Raw genomic sequence first — 23,627 nt, 5'->3', positions numbered from 1 at the left:
GGAGAGATCTTATACGTTGTTTAATTAGTTTTTTTTAAACCTTTGTATAATTTATTTTTATGTGGTGCTGAGGATTGAACCCAGTGCCTCATATGTGCTAGGCAAGCACTCTATCACTAAACCAGCACCCCAGCCCTTTTATTAGATTTTTTTTTTTCCCTCTTAGGTGTGCATTTTTTTTTTTTTCTGTTTGTGAATGGTGTCATTTTTAGTTGTTTATTATAGTGACGAAATTTATTTTTGTTTTTAACTTTTCACATCATAATTAAAAACTATTTTTTCATAGCTGGGGAAGAATGGCCTCCAATCTCATTTTAAGCTCACAGATAAACTTTTTGTGACTAAAAGTAGAGAAAGTATTTAAACATACTGTTAGCTTTGTGTTCCTGTTTTACTGATTTTTTTAGTTGTTGATAGGCTTTATTTATTCATATGTGGTGCTGAGAATCACACATGCCAGGCAAGTGTACTACCACTGAGCCATAGCCCCAGCTCTTTTACTGATTTAATTTAATCTTTTTTTTTTTTTTTATTAATTTTTTTTAAATTTAATCTTTATATTCCAGCTGAGAACTAGGACATAGGTTAGTAAAGAATCTGCCATTCTTTTTCTTTTCTTTTTTAAGACCATTTATGAAAATAAGTTCCTGGGTCTTTTTTTTAATCATCATCATTATATTATTAAATTCAGTGAATGTCTAGGGTGAGCTACTATGAATAAAACACTGGGATAGAATTGTGAGGAAACAAACAAACCAAGACAGTTTTAGGGGCTTTAAAGTCTAGTGGGAGAGGCATATATCCAAATAGTTTGAGGAAGGAAAAAAATAGTTAATATTTTGATCAAGATAGAAGTAAAATCCTTTGAGGTAAATAAAAAGTCATTGGTTCTGATTAATAGAATGGTAGCATAAGGAGAAGATTGCTATTTGGTATGAGTCTTCAAAGATAAATAGAATTTAAGAAATATAGAATTATTAAGTGGTTGGAGTGTTGACAAAGGGGATAGTACTAGTAAAGACATGGAGCCAAGAAGGTGTTGTAATTGAGTATTGGCATATGGTTTTATGAATTGTGAAGGTTATGGGAGATATATTTCAGTTGAGGCTGAAATACAAACAAAAATGTGTTACAAAAAAGGACCTTTAGTGTTGTATTAAGGAATTTGGATTTCTGTAGGCATCAAGGAACGAGGCATCTCTGTATTCTTTGCTGTTGCTCTACTGCCTTCTTTTTTGATATTTTGGTATGTAGATCCAGCATATATTTAGACCCCAAGAATATACAAATGAGGGCAGTTTTCCATTTTGACCTTGTTTTTTTTTTTTTTGGTGTGTGTGTGTGTGTGTGTGTGTGTGTGTGTGTGTTACACAGCTTTATGCTTTAGTATCACATTCATCTAACAATTCGTTGAACATTTAGTGTGAACTAGGTACACTGTAGTATATAGTGATAGGCAATACATAGGCCCTCATGATACAGCCATACAATAATGATACATACTACCATATGGTTGTAAAAAAAAATAAAATAAAATAAAGTTTGAAGTATCTAGAACATTTAATAGGGAGGACTGTCCTTAATCTGGGTAATCAGGGAATGAAGACTTCTCCTGATAGAAAGTAGAAGGATACCAGATAAAGATGAGGGGAAGGTTTAAACAGAGGGAACAACAAATGTGTGAGGAGCAGCTATTGAAAAATTCAAAGGAAGACAACTGGGATTAGAGTACAGTGAGTGAAGGAAGATACGAAATGAGATTGGAAACATGTAGATCATACAAAGCCTTACATTCTTCAAAGTGTTGTCCCAAGAGCAATTAGAAGACACCAAATTTTTTTTTCAGGCAAACAAAATTACCAGATCTGCCTTTTTATAATATTGCTATGCAAATATGTAAATGTCTTGTATGTATATAGAACATTTCTGAGAGGCTGAGAGGACTTACTAGTAAAGGGTAGAAATAGTTGTCTTAGAAGAAGAATTTAGGGACTTAAATTATGGAGGGAAGCTTACTTTTTTAAAAATTTGATACTGGGACTTGAACCCCAGGGTCTCTTTACCTCTGAGCTACATTTCCAGTCCTTTTCCATTTTTTATTTTGAGACAAGATCTAAGTTGCTTAGGGCTTCACGTAAGTTGCTAAGGCTGGTCTGAAAGTTATGATCCTCCTGCCTCAGCCTCCCCAGTTGTTGGAATTATAGACACATGCTGCTGTACCTTATAGATGTTTGCTTTTTAAGTGTGTACGATTTTGTAGTAGGAATTTTTAAAAAATGCTTGTGTACTGTACTTGGGTTGTGGCTCAGTGGTAGAGCATTTGCCTAGCACTTGAGGCACTGGGTTTGATCCTCAGCACCACGTATAAACAAACAAATAAATATTTGTGCACTGAAGCACTTAACTAGTTTAATGCCAGTTGTTGGTTTAATAAAGATAAAAAGATGTCTGAAGTTATGAAATAGTCTGGCACTGGGGGAGTAAAACAAACAAACTGGGGAAACTTATATAGCCAGGTACAATGGTGAAGAACAGATCTGTCATATTTTTCTTTAGAAAGGAAATTATATATTATCTAGTGATATGGATATGTATGATATAAGAGAGGAGGGGTTATTAATGATGGTTCCCTAGTGTATTACTGAATAAGTTACTATGTTATTTATTGAAATGGGCAACACTAAAAAGAGGTACAGGTGTGGAAGATAGAGTGGAGATCATGAATTCAGTTTGGAACATGCTGAGTTAGAAGTGCATTTGACATATCCAAGTGTGAACGTCAGGTCAACACTGGGTTATATGGATTTTGCTCAGGAGAGATTTGAACTAATGATAGATTTTGAATGTGATCAGCATACAATTGATAATTGAAGTTTTGAGCTTTAGATATTGAGGAATATTAAAATAGAAGAATATTAAAAAGAGCTAGCTATTGTGAAGGATCGTAAGGACAAGATTATCCTTACTTAGATAATTCTCCATCAGTGTAATTAATCAAAATAAAATGTAGAATGTTCTTATAGATAATACTCTAGGTAGTATAAATGTTTTTTATGTTTATATGAAATAAATCTAAATGCTAAAAAGATCATGAATGTTTCCATCTACTGAGAGGAGCAATGTCCCAAAATAGCAGATGATCTTCAAATCAATTTTTTTTGTATGTTAATAATAATTTTGTGATTTTGTTATTTGTTTTATTTTTGTTTTACAGCAAGCGAAGTTTTTTGTTGGGGACAGAATAAATATGGCCAGTTGGGTTTAGGCATTGAATGTAAAAAGCAAGCTTCACCACAATTGATTAAGTCTTTGCTTGGAATTCCTTTCATGCAAGTTGCAGCTGGAGGAGCCCATAGTTTTGTACTTACTCTTTCTGGAGCTATCTTTGGATGGGGACGCAACAAATTTGGTCAGCTAGGTCTTAATGATGAAAATGGTAGGTTCTCATTATAGTTCAAATGTACTTTTTAAAAGACATGCTCTTTCGAGTTGAATGATTTTTATTGTGTCAGAAAAAAATGTGTTCATATTTTCAGAGGATAAGACTGATATGTTAATTTAAAAATATCTTTTGATAGCATTTTGAAGGAATGGTGGGAGGCAAAAAAGGTTTTATTGTAAATTATAGAAATTATATCTGAACAACATTTTTGGATGTTCCTTAAAAGACAGTTGAAGAGCATTCCTTCAGATTGGTAATCAGCATGTTTCATTATTGGCCACCATCAATTGAAAGAAGCCGTAAAATTATTTTGGGAAGGGGCTGGGTGCTTGCCAGAATACTGCCCCTCAAGAAAGGAAAACAAAACAAAAACTTCTGTAACCTGAAGTTTTAAATTTGTATTTCAGAGAAATACTTACATGATCTGGGTCATTAAATTAATTTTTTGGTTGCTTTCTCTTCTGACAGCGATGCTAGAGTCTTGACAATAAAATACTTTGAATCATAAGAAATTTTAACTATCTGAAACAATCAGGATCTTGGATATGATTTTTCATAACTGCAGTTGATTAGCCAATATGGTGCATTACAGAAATGGTAATTTCATGAAGTTCAGCATAATTGTGATGACTGAAATGTACAAAAGTGAGTTGTTGATCTAGTAACAACTGCTAATGATAAACAAATAATATTCTTAAAGAATTAACAAATAAATCTATATAAGAAAAATGTGCCATGATACAACAGTATATATCATTACTGCTACAAAAATAGCAGAAAATAGAGTTTTCAATCTACTAAGTAGAATCCTGTGAGCATAATCACAAGGTAAATATATAAAGAATGATGTGTATATAGAAAATTAGAAGCAGTTAAATAAATTTTTTAACTTCCTTGATTGCTTAGTCCTGTGCTTATTGGCATATAGGTTGCTTAACACTTAAGTATTTAAATCCTTACTTTATACAGTATAATGGATAGATAGTAGGCTCGTACTATAAAATCATTGACTCTTAGTTAAAATTATTCAGTCATCACTGTGTTGAGCTTGGGAAGCTGTGTAGAAAACACATTTAAAAGAATTTCAATTTAAAGAATATTGTTAACATCTCTTGTTGGAATTTTCAGATAGGTATGTTCCTAATTTACTAAAGTCACTAAGATCTCAGAAAATAGTTTATATTTGTTGCGGAGAAGATCATACAGCTGCGCTAACCAAGGTATTATACTCCTAAAACTTTATTATTACTCATAATAGTTCTTTCATAATTAGTGAATGTTTCATGATTTTTATATTAAAACTTTAGGTTGAAGTTGATGTTTCAAAAATAACTAGTAAAAAGACCTAGATTATTATTTATTCTTAAAAACAATTTGCATTAATTTTCAGCCTTAACATTATAAAATATGAATTATGAAATACTTCTTACATGTTATGTATATTGTGTTTCTCAACAGTTACATGAAATAACTGATTGAATAATATTTTTGAAAAAATTATCCCATTTTAGTTCATCAGACTTGCCATGCTATGTGTATCAGTCCCGTTTATATTACATAGCTTTATCTAATTTGAAGTTACCTTCTATTTACTTATAAACATTTTAGAACATGTAGTAGAGGAAACTTAATTTCTGTTATTTATAGCCTGAGTATTGGACAATTATAGTGAACTTTCAACACAGTTTGTCGATGGCTTTAACTTTTTCATCTCTCAGTTTCTTGGGTGTGTGCTAACTCACTATCAGTACTGCTTAGTTTTTTAGTGTCTAGGAGTTAAATGAAAATGAAAATATTCAGGCTGCAGATGTAGCTCAGTGTTAGAGTTCTTTCCCAGCATGAGAGAGCACCAATCCCCAGCATCAAAACCCAAAGCAATAGCAAAAAACTCCATTCTATTAACCTTAACTGAAAAAATATTTATTATAGTCATTCATGTGAACATAAAGAATTTGGCAAGGTTTTCATTGACTAAATTAGAAAATGGTGTTTTTATTTCTTTATCTTTGTCCTGCAAGTAGATAAAATTAAGAAGGAAATTATCTTTTAATAGACTTTTAAAATTCTGTACTTTTATTCTCTCATATTGAGAATTTTTGGCATGACGAAGATTGTTTTTAATCATTGTCAAATTTAGTGAATTTTAAAAAATGACCAATTATAGTAAGTTAATTTTTAAATATTTAATCTTACTTGCTGTTAGTAAGGAAGTCTTTACTGTAAGTACTTACCAATCCTGTTATGTTTTGTTGTTTTTTTTATCATTCAAATTACAATTGTAATCACTAAAGTCTTATTTTTAATCACTTTTTTTTAATAAATTTTAGTCATTCTGTCTTTGATATTTGAAAGAAATAATTCTATATAGAAATAACAAAAATATTTTGTGTCAAAATATGTTTCATATGGTATCTAATTTTGTGTGGTAATTTGTAATAAACTAATAATACTTTTCAGATTGAATCTATCAAATAACCATTTACTATCCCATTTACTATCCATTGAAAGTTTTAAAAAATGTTTTCTACCAATCTTCTGCATTTATCTTTCAGAAGACAATAATTGGTGATATTTGTTCACTAGAATTTTTGGCATACATTATTTTAAAGAAAACTAGATTTTAAAATTCCAAAAGTAAATATTTATTTTCCTTTAAGTTAGAATATATGCCTCATATCTATATATCTTCTACTTTTGTGAAAGAATTTCTTGTGCATAGATTAGCATTGCTTTATGAAGCAGCTTTCTTATGTAAATACCTACATTAGGATAACTGCATTAAGAAAGTTTTAAAAGCTGATTTTTAAAATACAATAAATGGAAAGACATGTAGTATTAGTGAGTATGGAGATACCACCAAAACATTCAGATTTTTTAAAGTTCATTTGCAAATTAATTATGTAAATCACATATAAATATACCTTTTGACTTAGCAATCCCACTTTTAAGAATCTACCCCAGAGATAATGAAATTTTACATCAAAGGTCATAGTTTTGCTATTAAAACAATTCCACAATAGCACACCTGTAATCCCAGCTAGGTAGGAGACTGAGGCAAAAGGATAATAAGTTTGAAGCAATCCCGGGCAACTTTGTGAGAACTTGTCTGAAAATAGATATTAAAAAGGACTGAGATACAACTCAGTTGTGGAGTAGTTGCCTAGTATCCATGAGGCTCCAGGAATGAGCCCCATTACTGCAAAAAGCAAAAATTCAAAACAAAGCATGGCCTGGATTTTAGATGACTTAAGAAGTTAGTATTAATTTTGTGAGTGTGGTAATAGTATTAAGATTCTGTATTTTTTGTTAGAGACTTGAGCCATCAAATATATATACACCTTGATGTGGGAATTGACTTGATGACCACAATTTACTTCAAAGCATTCCAGTGCTTTTTAAAATTTTCACATAAAGTACTTCTCAAAAAAGGTAAAGAGGAGGCATAAATATAATAAGATGTCCATTCTTTTTCCAGTTACTTTTGCCAGTTAGTGTAACTGAGCAGTGGCTGTATAATAATTGTATTTTCTTTCTACTTTTTACATTTGGTGCTTTCTATAAATTTTAAAAAGAAAAAAAAATTGTTTATAAAGAACATTTACATTGCACTATCTGCTTAAAATCACTATTTGTGCACTCTGGTTGCATGTACTTTATGCAGAGATTTATTTTCAAAGCATAATTAGCTTGCAAAATTTTATTATGGTACTATCTTTAGGTATTTGTGAAATTTTATAAATGTGTACTTCAAATTCAAGAATATAATGAGGTTAAAGGCAATGCAAATAAGTAATCATTTAGCAAAAAAATCAGCAACAACAAAAAATCCCCCAAACTTTAAGTCTTTCAATGTAAAATATGTGAAAATTATATACCTTTTGGACTGGAATTCTCTTATTTTGAAGACATTTTTTTCTTCAATGAATCATCTGTTAACTGTTAAATTTTGAAGACAATTATAAGAGACAAAATTGAGTCCATATGTAAGATCGGCTTATTTTTCTGAAAATCAGTTATTTTATTGATTTAGGCCTTCTAATAAATGGTTTTGTCTTTTTTTAGGAAGGTGGAGTGTTTACTTTTGGAGCTGGAGGATATGGTCAGTTGGGTCATAACTCTACCAGTCATGAAATAAACCCAAGGAAAGTTTTTGAACTTATGGGAAGCATCGTCACTCAGATTGCTTGTGGAAGGTAAGGTGTTCTAGAAAAGAGCATTTTGGTCTTGATGCTATTATTATTTAGGGTTTGTTTAGTAAATTGTTTTAGGTATCTAATAATCTGAAATGAAACATTTCCTGCTAAATGCTTAATTTGCTGCTAAGGAATCATCAGTATAGGAAAACCATCTTTTATGTAGTGGTTATATATTTTTTTTTTTTTTAAGGGAGTGCTCTCCTGTTTTTCATAGTTGCTGTATCATCTTATATTTCCACCAATAGTGCACAGATTTCCATTTTCTCCATATTCTTAATAACACTTGTTAGTTTTTCTTTTCTCTATGTTTTTATTTGTTCTTTTTGGTTATACATGACAGTAGAATATATTTTGACATATCATACATACATGAAGAATAACTTCCCACTTTTGTGATTATACATGATATGGTGTTACTCTGGTCGCATATTCATATTTGAATATAGGAAAGTTATGTCTGATTCATTCTACAGTCTTTCCCATTTCTCCCCTTTCCTTCCTCCCACTCCCCCAGTTGTTTTTTTTTCAAGTAGCCACCCTGGTAGGTGTGAGGTGGTATGTCAGTGTGGTTTTTCTTTAAATTTCCTTGATGTTTAGTGATACTGAGTATCTTTTCATGTGCTTACTGACTATATGTACACCTTTGGGGAAATGTTTGTCCAAATTCTATTCCCATTTTTGAACCTAGGTTTGGATTTTGTATAAAAGTTCTTTCTGTGTTCTAGATGTTAATCCTCTCTCATGATTTAGAGCTATTTTCTTCTGTTTTTTTGGGGGTTGCCCTTGTATTATGTTGATAGCGACTCCTCCCATTCCTTTGGCTAAATTGAATTGTTTCCTTATTATTGTGTGTGTGTGTGTGTGTGTGTGCGCGCGCGCGCGCGCGCGCGCTGGGGATTGAACTCAGGGCTTTGTGCATGCAAAGCAAGCACTCTGCCAATTGAGCTATACCCCAGCCCCTGTAATTCTTATTATACATATATAGCACAGTTTTTCATATCTGGTATATAAAGTATGTTCACGCCAATTCATGTCTTTATACATGTATTTTGTGGGGGTTTTTTTGCATTACAATTCTTATTACACATATATACCACAAATTTTCAAATTTCTGTTTGTATATAAATTATGTTGACACCCAGTTGAGTCTTCATACGTGTACTTTGGATAATGATGTCCATCACATTCCACCATCCTTGCTAATCCCCTTCCCCCTCCATTTCCCTCCCACCCCTCTTCCCTATCTAGAATTCATCTAATCCTCCCATTCTCCCCCTCCCTAGGGCGCTATGAGTCAGCCTCCTTATATCAGAGAAAACATTGGCATTTGTTTTTACAATTCTTATCACACATATTGAGCACTGTTTTTCATATCTCTGGTTGTATACTATTATCTTTACAGTATATATTTTATGAGGGTGTTGATGTATTGTCTGGGCTGACTCCAGGTTTCTGTCCTCAACTTCTTGAGTAGATAGGTATGGGCATGCACCCCTACACCTAATAATATCTTTTTTTTAAAAAAAATTTTGATTTATTATTTATTTATTTATTTATATGTGGTGCTGAGGATCAAACTACTTGCCTCACATGTGCTAGGCAAGCACTGTACCTCTGAGCCACAACCTAATAGTGTCTTTTGGTGCACAAAATTTTTTAGTTTTTATGAAGTCCTGTTCATCTACTTTGTTCTTTTGTTGCCTGGGTCTTTTGTGTCATATCCAAGAAATGATCACCAAATCCAGTTTTGCACTGTTTTCTTCTAAGTTTTATAAGTTTAATTTTTAGATTTAGATGGATGACTCATTAGAATTTAATTTTTGTGTGTGGTATGAAATAAGGATTCACCTTCATTCTTTAGTATGTAGATGTCTAATTTTCCCTGACCATTTATTTTATTTTTTTTTTTAATATTTTAAACATAATTTTACTCATTTCAATTTCTGCTGTGAAAGAAATTATTGTAATGTCTCACACTATGACAACTATGAGTAGTAAAGAATAGTTAGTATAACCAGTCATAAATACAATTTTTCAAATATGAAATCAAAACTGTATGTATTTGTCATTTTTATAATGGGTACATGGAATATACATTTCTATAGGTTTAATTTCCCTTACTCTCTTACAAATTGCACTTGTTATAATGAGGAATACTTATGATTTTAATTTTAAAAATAAACTATTTTGAAATATTATGTTCATTTTCAGATATTATATAGATATATGCAGAGTAGAAAGTAACTGTAGATACACATGAGGTAGGTAGATCTTATTCTCAAATCTTCACATCTTTCTGGTGCTTCCATGCGCTTTGCTATGAGACTTTGGAACTTCTTCCACTAGAAGTAATAATAGAGGTTTTGCAATTATTTCCTTTGGCCAATGAAATTGGACATAGAGGGTAATGAAACAGTTCATATTCTTAGAGTGTCTAATGATAGGCTAAGAGAAAAGCAGGCCTCAGGTAGTTAGTACAATGTTATTTTGGCCCCAAGAAGCAACACATTTGAATAAAACCTAACTTTGCCTTTGTCTGTAGCTAAGTCCTCTGAGCTGCAACCTGAAGAAGAACCCAATATTGTTCAGATGAACCACAGTTAACCTGTCTCCTAAGCTTTAGGGTAGATGCTTCTTGCACACCACTATAACTGTGATTGTTGATTATATAGCATTGTTGCAAACTTTCACAAAAGAAAAAATAAGTACACTAATTGATGATGAAATAAATGTATAAATTATTTCAACAAGGAATTAATCCAACATACTTCTGAACTCAATGCCAGTCTTTTTTTCTTTTTCTTTTCTTTTTTTTTTCTTTTTGTTACTGGGGATTGAATCCAGGAGTACTTAACTACTGAGTCACATCCCCAGTCCTTTTCATATTTTATTTAGAGACAAGGTATTGCTAAGTTGCTTAGAGCCTCATGAGTTGCTGAGCCTGGCTTTGAGCTCTTGATCCTCCTGCCTCAGCCTCACCAGCTGCTGGTGTGTGCCATGGCACTGGCCTCAGTGCCAGTCTTTTTTTTTTTTTTTTTTAATTTTAATTTTAATTTTCTTTTTTTCATCTTTCATACATTTGATTCAAGTGAGTTATGCACTTCCATTTTTACCCCAAATACAAATTGCAGAATCACATCAGTTACACATTCACCATATTTACATAATGCCATATTAGTGACTGTTGTATTCTGCTGCCTTTCCTATCCCCTACTATCCCCCCTCCCCTCCCCTCCCATCTTCCCTCTCTACCTCATCTGTTGTTGTTCAGTTCTCTCCCTTCCCCCCCCCTTCCCCTCCCAACCTCATATATGTGATTTCGTATAACGATGAGGGTTTCCTTCCGTTTCCATGCAATTTCCCTTCTCTCTCCCTTTCCCTCCCATCACTCATCTCAGTTTAATGTTAATCTTTTCCTCATGCTCTTTCCCCCTGTTCAGTTCTTAGTTACTCTCCTTAAATCAAAGAAGTCATTTGGCATTTGTTTTTTAAGGATTGGCTAGCTTCACTTAGCATAATCTGCTCTAATGCCATCCATTTCCCTGCAAATTCCATGATTTTGTCATTTTTTAGTGCTGCATAATACTCCATTGTGTATAGATGCCACATTTTTTTTTTTTTTTATCCATTCATCTATTGAAGGGCATCTAGGTTGGTTCCAGTCTAGCTATTGTGAATTGTGCTACTATGATCATTGATGTGGCAGTATCCCTATAGTATGCTCTTTTAAGGTCCTCAGGGAATAGTCCGAGGAGGGCGATAGCTGGGTCAAATGGTGGTTCCATTCCCAGCTTTCCCAGGAATCTCCATACTGCTTTCCATATTGGCCGCACCAATTTGCAGTCCCACCAGCAATGTACAAGTGTACCCTTTTCCCCACATCCTCGCCAGCACTTATTGTTGTTTGACTTCCTAATGGCTCCCAATCTTACTGGAGTGAGATGGTATCTTAGGGTGGTTTTGATTTGCATTTCTCTGACTGCTAGAGATGGTGAGCATTTTTACATGTACTTATTGATTGATTGTATGTCCTCTTCTGAGAAGTGTCTGTTCAGGTCCTTGGCCCATTTGTTGATTGGGTTATTTGTTATCTTATTGTGAGTTCTTTGTATATTCTGGAAATTAGGGCTCTATCTGAAGTGTGAGGAGTGAAGATTTGTTCCCAGGATGTAGGCTCCCTATTTACTTCTCTTATTGTTTCTCTTGCTGAGAAAAAACTTTTTAGTTTAAGTAAGTCCCATTTGTTTATTCTTGTTATTAACTCTTGGGCTATGGGCGTCCTATTAAGGAATTTGGAGCCTGACCCCATAATATGTAGATCGGAGCCAACTTTTTCTTCTGTCAGGTGCAGGGTCTCTGATTTGATATCAATCTCCTTGATCCATTTTGAGTTAACTTTTGTGCATGGCGAGAGAAAGGGATTCAGTTTCATTTTGTTGCATATAGATTTCCAATTTTCCCAGCACCATTTGTTGAAGATGCTATCCTTCCTCCATTGCATGTTTTTAGCCCCTTTATCAAATATAAGAAAGTTGTAATTTTGTGGATTGGTTTCTGTGTCCTCTATTCTGTATCATTGATCCACCTGCCTGTTTTGGTACCAGTACCATGCTGTTTTTGTTACTATTGCTTTGTAGTACAGTTTGAACTCTGGTATCGCTATACCTCCAGATTCACACTTCCTGCTTAGAATTGCTTTTGCTATTCTGGGTCTTTTGTTATTCCATATGAATTTCATGATTGCTTTATCTATTTCTACAAGAAATGCCATTGGGATTTTGATTGGCATTGCATTAAACCTGTAGAGAACTTTGGGTAATATCGCCATTTTGATGATGTTAGTTCTGCCTATCCATGAACAGGGCACATTTTTCCATCTTCTAAGATCTTCTTCTGTCTCTCTCTTTAGGGTTCTGTAGTTTTCATTGTATAAATCTTTCACCTCTTTTGTTAGGTTGATTCCCAAGTATTTTATTTTTTTTGAGGATATTGTGAATGGAGTGGTTTTCCTCATTTCCATTTCAGAAGTTTTGTTGCTGATATACAGGAATGCCTTTGATTTATGTGTGTTGATTTTATATCCTGCCACTTTGCTGAATTCATTTATTAACTCTAGCAGTTTCTTTGTAGACCCTTTTGGGTCTGTTAAGTATATTATCATGTCATCCGCAAATAGCGATAATTTAAGTTCTTCTTTTCCTATTTTTATGCCTTTAATTTCTTTTGTCTGTCTAATTGCTCTGGCTAGTATTTCAAGAACTAAATTGAATAGAAGTGGTGAGAGAGGGCATCCCTGTCTAGTTCCAGATTTTAGAGGGAATGCCTTCAGTTTTTCTCCATTTAGAATGATGCTAGCCTGAGGCTTAGCATATAAGCTTTTACAATGTTGAGGTAAGTTCCTGTTATCCCTACTTTTTCTAGTGTTTTGAACATAAAGGGATGCTGTACTTTGTCAAATGCTTTTTCTGCATCTATCGAGATGTGGTGAATAACATTTATTGATTTCCGTATATTGAACCAGCCTTGCATCCCAGGGATGAATCCTACTTGATCATGGTGCACAATTTTTTTGATATGCTTTTGCATTCGATTCGCCTGGATTTTATTGAGAATTTTTGCATCTAAGTTCATTAGAGATATTGGTCTATAGTTTTCTTTCTTTGAGGTGTCTTTGTCTGGTTTTGGGATCAGGGTTATGTTGGCCTCATAGAATGAATTTGGAAGAGCTTCTTTTTTTTCTATTTCTTGAAATAGCTTGAAAAGTATTGGTATTAATTCTTCTTTGAAGGTTTTGTAAAACTCTGCTGTATATCCATCCGGTCCAGGGCTTTTCTTAGTTGGTAGTCTTTTGATGGCCTCTTCAATTTCTTCTTTTGTTATTGGTCTGTTTAAATTTTGTGTGTCTTCCTGACTCAATCTGGGCAGATCATATGACTTGAGAAATTTATCGATATCTTCACTATCTTCTATTTTATTGGAATATAGGGTTTCAAAATACTTTTTAATTATCTTCTGTATTTCTGTAGTGTCTGTTGTGATATTGCCTTTTTCATCCCGTATGTTAGTAATTTGCGTTCTCTCTCTTCTTCTCTTCGTTAGCATGGCTAAGGGTCTGTCGATCTTATTTATTTTTTCAAAGAACCAACTTTTAGTTTTATCAATTTTTTCAATGGTTTTTTTTGTTTCAATTTTGTTGATTTCCGCTCTGATTTTAATTATTTCTTGTCTTCTGCTATATTTGCTGTTGTTTTGATCTTCCTTTTCTAAGGTTTTAAGATGTAGTGTGAGTTCATTTATTTGTTGGTTTTTTCTTTTTTTGAGGAATGAACTCCAGGAAATGAATTTCCCTCTTAAAACTGCTTTCATTGTGTCCCATAGATTCCAGTATGTTGTGTCTGTATTGTCGTTTATCTCTAGGAATTTTTTGATTTCCTCCTTTATATCTTCTGTAACCCATTGATCATTCAGTAACATATTGTTCATTTTCCAGGTGATGCAGGATTTTTCCTTCCTTCTTTTATCATTGATTTCCAGTTTCATTCCATTATGGTCAGATATGGTGCATGGTATTATCTCCACACCTTTATATTTACTGAGAGTCGCCCTATGGCATAATATATGGTCTATCTTTGAGTAGGATCCATGTGCTGCTGAGAAGAATGTGTATCCACTTGATGATGGTTGATATATTCTATATATGTCGGTTAAGTCTAGGTTATTGATTGCGTTATTGAGTTTTATAGTTTCTTTGTTCAGCTTTTGTCTAGAGGATCTGTCCAATGGCGAGAGCGGTGTGTTGAAGTCCCCCATAATTATTGTGTTGTGGTCTATTTGACTCTTGAACTTGAGGAGGGTTTGTTTTATGAACGTTGCAGCACCATTGTTTGGTGCATACAAATTGATAATTGTTATGTCTTGATGGTGGATGGTTCCTTTTAACAGTATATAGTGTCCTCCTTTATCCCTTTTGATTACCTTAGGTTTGAAGTTGACTTTATTCGATATGAGTATGGCCACTCCTGCTTGCTTCCGAGGGCCATGTGAGTGGTATGATTTTTCCCAACCTTTCACCTTCAGTCTGTGTATGTCTTTTCCTATCATATGAGTCTCCTGAAGGCAGCATATTGTTGGATTTGTTTTTTTAATCCAGGTTACTAGCCTATGTCTCTTGATTGGTGAATTTAAGCCATTAACATTTAAGGTTACAATTGAAATATGTTTTGTACTTCCAGTCATGTTTATTTATTTATTTATTTTAGATTGGCTAATTTTCCCTCTTTGGTTATTTTTCTCCCCCTTTACTGAGCTACCTCCCACTGTTAGTTTTGGTCGCTATTTTTCAATTCCTCTTCTTGTAATATTTTGCTCAAAATGCTTTGCAGTGCTGGTTTTCTGGCTGCGAATTCTTTTAGCTTTTGTTTATCGTGAAATATTTTAATTTCATTGTCAAATCTGAAGCTTAGTTTTGCTGGATAAAGTAATCTTGGTTGGAATCCATTATTTTTCAGTGTTTGAAATACGTTGTTCCAGGATCTTCTCGCTTTCAAAGTCTGTGATGAAAAATCAGTCGTTAACCTAATTGGTTTACCCCTAAATGTAATCTGCCTCCTTTCTCTCGTAGCTTTTAGTATTCTCTCCTTGTCCTGTATGTTAGCTATCTTCATAATTATGTGTCTTGGAGTTGGTCCATTATGGTTTTGGATGTTTGGGGTCCTGTAAGCTTCCAGGATTTGGCAATCCATTCCATCTTTCATCTCTGGGAAGTTTTCTAGTATTATCTAATTTAGTAAGCTATCCATTCCTTTGGACTGAACCTCTGTGCCTTCTTCTATCCCAATGACTCTCAAATTTGGTCTTTTGATGAGATCCCATATCTCTTGGATAGATTGCTCGTGAGATTTAAGCATCTTTTCTGTGTTGACTATGTTCTTTTCAAGTTGATAAACTTTGTCTTCATTATCTGATGTTCTGACTTCTACTTGATCTAGTCTGTTTGTAATATTCTCATTAGGCCTTTTAATCTGATTTATGGTTTCTTGCATTTCTATGATTACAGCTTGATTTTTTTTTAACACCTCTATCTCCTGGTAAAGCTCATTCTTTGCGGATTGAATTTGTGTGGTTAGTTCCTTTTCAAAAAAAACTTTCCATGCTTGGATTTGCTGTCTCATGTCTTCTCTAATATTCCGTTCCATCTGAGTTAGGTATGCCTTGATTTCTTTCCCTGTCCATGTTTCTGATTCTTCTAGGTCCTCCTGTATATTTAGGTTGTCCTGCATTGTTTGTAACCCTTTTTTCCCCTTGTTTTTTCATATTGTTCACGTTGCTTTCCAGCTCTGTTTGACTGCTTTGTAACTGCTTTCTCCTATACATTTATTTTGGCTTTGTATTTCTCTGTTGTCTCTCTTTTGTGTTGGGAGATTATGCCTAGAAATGTTGGGCTTTGTTGTACTTTAAAGCTGATTCATTCAATTCATATAAGGCTTCTAGGTTCTGTATGCATTTAATGATTTGCTGTTTGTTCTTAGGACTATATGTTTAGGTTAGCTGCTCTGGTGGTTCGATGGTTAGTATGTCTTGGCTACTTTAGAAGATTGCTCCACTGAAGGTGGATACTACCAGGCAATTGGATCAGGGTGTTGGTAGTAGCTAGGTATTTAGGAGTCTTATAGACAGCCTCGAGACATTCACCTATTTGCATTTAGACAATTACAGGAAATGGAAGATGTAATGCTTGGGATGAAAGTTGTGGGGTAGGGGAATGAAGGTGCTGTTAAAAAAGAAAAAAGGATAGAGAGAGAGATATGTGGAACAATAAAACTTGAAATGGGATAGACAGAGAGAAGGAAAAGGGGAGAAAGGAACAGAGAGAGATGAAGGAGAGAAAAAATTATCGACAACAGCAGCAACAACAACAACAACAACAACAAAAAATTAAAGTCTTAGAGATCCACCTTCTTCTCTTCCAGTAGGCGGAGCTGTGCCCTCTGAGCGGAGCTTCTGCTCTCTACCTGCTGAGAGCTATATCTGTAAGGCGTCTCCTGGGAGTCTCTCAGACTTGTCAGTCCAGAGCCATTTCACTTCTCCAGCCCTTAACCCCCTTCCTCCTATCAGCCTGCCAGCCAGGTCCTGTTCTCCAGAAGTGATTCCCCAAAGGTCTAGTTACACTTGCAGCCCCACCGCGTGTCCCTTTTAAGCCCCAGTGCTGTGGTAAACTGGCGGTTAAGACCTTGGGAGTCACCGCTGATGATATGGGGGGCTGGGGGTCGGGGATCCCCTCTGCTTCCCTACGGACACGACCCCTGAGAAGTCAATGAAGTTTCCTGGCTGATTGTATCAGAATGGGGAGTCACGCACCTGCTAAAGTGGATTCTGCTGGGAAGGAATTCTGCTGGGAAGGAATTCCGCCGGCGGAACTCTGATGACGTCACCTCTCTGCTATGGCGCGCCCCAGGCTCCTTGCGGAGTGTCCGGAGGGAGGGGTGGGACTGGTCTGGCCTGGTTGGTCTCCGCTCCTGGCTGGTGGAGGCTTGGCTAAAGACTTCTTCCTGCCAAGCTGTGTCTCGGAGTCTAGCAGGACCCAGTCACTTTGGCTGCGGGCGGGTGGACGGATCTGCAGCTGCGCCCGCGGTGCGCGGACTGTGGCTGGTGGATCCGCGTCTCGTGGCAGGGTTTGCTTGTCCGGGTCACACAGATGCTTCAAAAAAATCCTAGTAGCTCCCGGCCGGTCTCTTTTCAGTGAAATTTTGCTAGGAGATTCTCCGTTGGTAGAATCCAAGAGTTATCCTTGCGACTTTATGACCCCATCACTGGGGGTTTATTGAAAGCGCAGCCTCTCTGCCCGCCGCCATGTTGGATCCCCTTCCCTGACCATTTATATAAAAAAGAATGTTCTTTCCCCCAGTGAATGTTCATGGCATACTTGTTAAAAATCATTTGAACATATTAAGCTAGAATTTATTTCTGGGTTGTCTATTCTGCTCCATTGGTTTATATGCCAGCACACTCTGTTTTCATTACTAGACCTTTGTAATAAATTTTGAAATCCGGAAGTGTGAATTCATCAGTTTTTTTTATATTTTTTTTTCAAAATCATCTTAACTAATTGCAATCTCTTGATGCCATAGGAATTTTAGGGTGGGCTTTTCTAATTCTGCAAAAAAAAAAAAAAAATTGGAATTTTAATAGTATTTATACAGACTCTGAACATTGCTTTGTGTGTCATAAACATATCTTAATACGGTCTTCTGTCCAGAAACATGGTATGCTTATTTTTTTTAGCTTTTATTCTGCTGCTTTGCAGAACTTTCTTTATTGTAACAGATGGTTGTGTGTGTGTATGCACGCTTTAGTGTGTTCTACATATACAGTGATTTCATCTACCTCACATATAATTTTACTTCTCCCTTTCCAGTTTTCCATTTATTTACTGTTAAATTGTTCTGGCTTGAACATCAGGACTGTGTTGAATAGAAGTAGTGAAAGTGAGCATCTTTACCTTGTTTGTAATCTTAGAGAAGATCACAATCTTTGATCATTGAATATGATGTTCACTGTTAGGCCCCCCTGACCCCCACATTTTTTATTGGTGCATTATAGTTCTACATATTTATGGGATTTGTCATTACATATATGATTATGCACACAATATTATAATTTGGCCAGCATCACTCCCCAGCACTTACTCTTCTGTTCTCCCTCTTGCCAATTCCATGGTTCCTTTCTTTTACTAATATCTCTTTGATTTTTAGGAGATCCACTTCCACCTTTCGTTTACTTTTTCCTCTCAAGCTTCCACATATGAAAGAAAATACACAATCTTCTGAGTTTGACTTATTTTACTTGACATGATGGTTTTTAGTTCCATCCATTTTCCTGCAAATGCCATGATTTCATTTTTCTTTATGGCTGAATAAAATTCTGTTGTATATGTACGACATTTTCATCTATTCACGGATACCTATTGATGGATACCTAGGCTGGTTCCATAGTTTGGCTATTGTAAATTGTGCTGCTACAAACATGGGTGTGTATGTATCATGTAGTAAGATGATTTTAATTCTTTAAAATAAATACTGAGGAGTGCTATAGCTGAGTTATATTGTGGTTCCATGCCTAATTTTTTGAGGATTCTTTATACTGATTTCCATAGTGATTGTACTAATTGAGTCTCACCAACAGTGTAAATGTGTTTCTTATTCTCCACATCTTCTTTAACATTTATTGTTATTTGTATTCTGTACTCTTGATGATTGCCATTCTGATTGGCCTGAGATAGTGTTGATTTCTCTAGTTGCTAATTTTGTTGAACATTTTTTCAGGTATATCTTCTTTTGAGAATTGTCTGTTAAATTCATTTGCCCATTTATTAATTGGGCATTTGATTTTTTTGATGTAAAGTTTTTGAACTCTTTATGCATTCTAGATATTAATCCTCTGTGTCAGAACAATAGCTCGCAAGGATTTTCTCCCATTCTGAAGATTTTCTCTTGACATTCCTAATTGTTTTCTTTAGTCTGTGCAGAAGCTTTATAATTTGATGCCATCTAATTTGTTAACTCTTGATATTATTTCCTTAGTGTTAGGGGTCTTATTGAGAAATTCAATGCCTGTGTCTAAAAATTGGAATGTTGACCCTACATTTTCTTCTAGGAGTTGGATAGTTCCTGGTTTAATTCCACGGTCTTTGATCCATTTGTTGTTGATTCTTGTGCAAGGCAAGAGATAGGGTCTAGTTTTATTCTTCTATATATGGATGATCTGTTGCCCCAGCACCATTTGTTAAAAAAAAAGGCAGTCTTTTCTCTATAGTGTTTTTGGCACCTTTGTCAGGGATCAGATTACTATAGCTGTGTATTTGTCTCTTTACCTTTATTCTGTACCATTGGTCTGTATGTTTGTTTCTGTGCCAGTACTGTGCAGTTTTTGTTTCTGTAGCTCTCTGTAGTATATTTTAAAGTCACGTGTTGTGATACCTCCAGTATTACTTTTTTGGCTTAGAATTGCTTTTGCTCTTATGTGTCTCTTATTTTTTCTAATGAATTTTAGACCTTTTTTTCTAGTTTTATGAAGCATGTTGTTGGTATTTTGATGGGGATTGCATTGAATCGGTATATTGCTTTTGGTAGTATGGCAATTTTAACAATATTAATTCTGCCCATTCATGAACATGGGAGGTCTTCAGTCTTCTGAGGTTTTCTTCAGTGTTCTGTAGGTTTTTTTGGCAGGGGGAGGGGTGGGATTTAGCAATGATTTATTGGAAAAAACACCTGGACCTGGGTCCTGTGCAAGATGTTATGGGCGGATCTGGGCTGGGCCTGGGCTCCCTCCTTAGTCTGCTGGTGTGAACCTTTTCTGGAGGCTGGGCTCCAACCGATGCCTGCTGGTGGAGGGATGGGCCTGGGCCTACTCCAGTGTTCTGTGGTTTATAGAGGTCTTTCACCTCCTTGGTTAGATTTACTCTGAGGCATTTTATTTTGTTTTCTTTTTTTTTAGGCTATTGTGAATGGGATTGTTTTCCTAATTTCTTTCTTAGCAGTTTCATTGTTGATATATAGGAAAGCTATTGATTTTTGTAAATTGATTTTGTAAAATACTCTTTTGCCAAATTTGTTTATTAGCTGTAGCAGTCTTTGGTAGAGTGTTTGGTTGTTTTTATTATTCAGGTATAGGATCACATCATCTGCAAGCAGTGATAATTTGACCTCTTCCTTTTCTAGTTTTATCCCTTTTATATCCTTCTCTTCCCTAGTTGTCCTGGCTAGAATTTCTATAAAGGAAATGCTTTCAGTCCCCTCTCCCCCCCATTTACTGTGAGGTTGGCTTTGGGTTTTTCCTTCTGTCCTAGAAATTCTTTCTGTCCCTAGTTCTTCAGTGTTTTTATTATGAATGAGAGCTGAATTTTGTCAAAGGCCTTTCTGCATTGTTGAGATGACTAAGTTATCTTGTCCTTAATATTACTTATGTGATGAATTATTTTTATTGATGTGTGTGTGTGTATTTTAAATCTTTATTTTTATGTGGAGCTGAGAATCAAACCCAGTGCCTCACATGTGTGAGGCAGGTGCTCTACCCACTGAACTATAGCCCCAGCCCCTGATTTGTGTATATTAAATCATCCTTGCATCTCTGAAATAAAACCCAACTTGGGCATGGTGTACAATCTTCTTGGTATGTTGTAAAAACAATTTGCTAATATTTTACTTATCTAAATTAATCAGGGATATTGGTCTGTAGTTTTCTTTGCTTGATGTGTCCTTATCTGGTTTTGGTATGAATGTCATACTGGCTTCATAGTATAAATTTGGAAGTGTTCATCTCTTTTTATCCCTTTATATTTTGTGGACTATTTGAGGAGGATTGGCATTAATTCTTTAAAAGTTTGTTAGACTAGGTGAGAATCCATCTGGTCCTGCAGTCTTCTTGATTCAGTTTTTGGCACATCTTGTTTTTCTAGGAATATATCCATTTCTTCTAATTTTGCCAATGTGTTGGAGTATAAGTTTTCAAAATAGTTCCTAATGATCTGCTAGATTTCTGAGATGTCTGTGGTGATTTCTCCTTTTTTTTTTTTTTTAATCTCTAGTTATATTAACTTGATTTTTCTCTTTTTCTTTTGGTGATTTTGGCTAAGGATTTATTAATTTGTTTATATTTTCAAAGAATCAACTCTGATTCATCTGTCCTTTGTTGTTATTTTATTCTCATGTTCATTGATTTTGCCTCTGATCTTAAAAATTTTCTTCTAATGGCTTTAAAATTGGTTTTCTCTTCTTTCTCAAGGACTTTAAGATATATCATTAGGTTGTTTACTTGGGATCTTTCTGATTTTCTTATGTAGGCACTCATAGTTGTAAACTTTGCTGTTAGACCTGCCTTCATAGTGTCCAAGTGGTTCACTGTTCTCATTTGAGTCTAGTAATTTTCCAATTTCCCTTGATTTCTTCTATTACCGCTTTATCATCATTCAAAAGAGTATTTGTTCAGTCTCCATATGTTCATATGATTTCTTTAGGGTTTTGTCATATTTATTTATAATTTCATTCCATTGTGATCTGATAAGATATAAGGAATTGTATCAATGTTTTGTATTTGCTAAGAGTTGCTTTGTGGCCTAAATATATGGTCTATTTTGGAGAAGGTTTCATGAGCTGCTGAGAATAAAATGTATTAAGCTTTTGTTGGATGGAATATTCTGTAGATGTCTGTTAGGTCCATTTGATTTATAATATTTTTCAGGTACAGAGAGTCTTTACTGGGTTTATGTCTGGATGACCTATCTAAGGGTGATAGAAGTGTTTTGAATTCACCCAGTATTATTGTACTGGTGTCAGATATATCTGAGACTTCAATTTGAGTATTGTCTCTTTTGTGTAATTAGTTATACCCATGTTTGGGGCATTAAATATTTGTTATTGTTTTATCTAGTTGGATTGTTCCCTTTACCAATATGAGGTGAACTTATTTGTCTCTTCTGATGAATTTTGGTGTGAAATCTGTTTTATCCAATATGGGAGTAGCTATTTTGGCTTATTTGGGGGTTCCATTTTCATGGTATATCAATTTTCATCCTTTTACTTTCAGTTTGTGACTGTCTTTGCCTCTAAGTTGCATATCTTGCAAACCAATAATTGGGTCTAGTTTTTTAATCTATTCTGCCAACCTGTGTCTTTTATTTGGAGAGTTAAGACCATTTGCATTCACTGTTATAATAGAGGGATGTTTATTAATTCCTGCCATTTTGGTTTATTTATCATGTTTAATTTTGTCCTATTTTTCACTTGCTTAGCTACCCTTCCAATGAAATTTGTTCTTTTGTGAGCTCTGATGTTTGGTTTTTATTTCATTTGTGTTCAGTATTTCTTACTGCAATGCTGATTCCATAGCCATAAATTCTTCTAGTTTCTTTTCATCTTGGAAGGTTTTTATTTTATCTTTGATTTTTGAAGGATAGTTATGTTGTATGTAGCAGTCTTAGTTGATAGTTATTTTCTCTCAGGATTTGGAATATATTGTTCCAAGCCCTTCTGGCTTGTCCAGTTCATGCTGAGAAATCTGAATTGATTCTGATTGACTTGCCTCTAAATGTGACCTAATAGTTTTCTCTTGAGGATTTTAAAATTTTATCCTTGTTCTGTATGTTAGGGATTTTATTATGATGTGTTGTGGTTCTTTTTAGATCTTGTCTTTTTGGGGTTCTGAATGCCTCTTGTATCTGTATGGTCCATCTAATTTTGAAGGTTTGGAAAGTTTTCTGTTACTATTTCCCTGAAGAGTTTGTCCATTTCATTAGCCCATATCTCACAACCTTCCTAAATTCCAGTGATTCTTAAATTTCATCTATTAATGTTGTCCCAGAGTTCTTATATAGTCTGATCACAGTTTCTCTCTCTCCCTCTCTCTCCCTCTTTCGAATACTGTCTGAATGTTTATTGCTGGCCACTGTGTCTTCCAGCTCTGAGATTCTGTCTTCAGTATGGACTACTCCATTGGAGAGACTTTCAGCTGAACATTTTATTTGAATTACTGTGTCTTTCATTCATTTCCAAGATTTCTGTTTGGTTCTTTTTCAGTATTTCTATCTCCTTATTGAATTTCTCATTCATATTCTGTACTTTGTTTCTTTTTTTAAAGAAAAAAAGTAGATGTAGATGGACAGCATGCCTTTATTTTATTTATGTTTGTATGTGGTGCTAAGGTTTGAACCCAGTGCCTCACACATTACTAGCATGCACTCTGCCACTGAGCCACAGCCACAATCCCTGTACTGACTTTAACTCGCTGATTTTTCTCTGTTCCCTTGGAATTTATTGATCATTTTTATAATGATTCTTTGAATACCTTATCTAATATTTTCTCAACTTGATCTCGCTGAGTTGCTTAGTACCTTCCTGTTGTTGAGACTGTCTTTGAACTCATGATCCTCCTGTCTCAGCCTCCTGAGCTGCTGGGATTACAGGTGTGTGCCACCGCACCTGGCTTGGCACAGT

General features: G+C 34.8%; 1 protein-coding gene across 5 annotated transcripts in view; it reads left to right on the top strand.

Annotated features, from left to right (window-relative positions):
• The window catches only part of Herc4 (HECT and RLD domain containing E3 ubiquitin protein ligase 4), a 183,922-nt gene that overhangs the window by 37,681 nt on the left and 122,614 nt on the right, over positions 1-23,627 (top strand). For all 5 annotated transcript variants that reach the window (XM_076834176.1, XM_076834173.1, XM_076834174.1 and 2 more), the window contains exons 6-8: positions 3,215-3,436; positions 4,571-4,662; positions 7,505-7,635. In XM_076834176.1, coding sequence (XP_076690291.1) covers positions 3,215-3,436; positions 4,571-4,662; positions 7,505-7,635 — 445 coding nt within the window. The remainder of the gene's footprint in view (positions 1-3,214; positions 3,437-4,570; positions 4,663-7,504; positions 7,636-23,627) is intronic.

This window comes from Callospermophilus lateralis, chromosome 15 (assembly GCF_048772815.1).
Source record: "Callospermophilus lateralis isolate mCalLat2 chromosome 15, mCalLat2.hap1, whole genome shotgun sequence".
Classification (NCBI taxonomy): domain Eukaryota; kingdom Metazoa; phylum Chordata; class Mammalia; order Rodentia; family Sciuridae; genus Callospermophilus; species Callospermophilus lateralis.
This window is presented reverse-complemented; position numbering and strand designations above follow the sequence as displayed.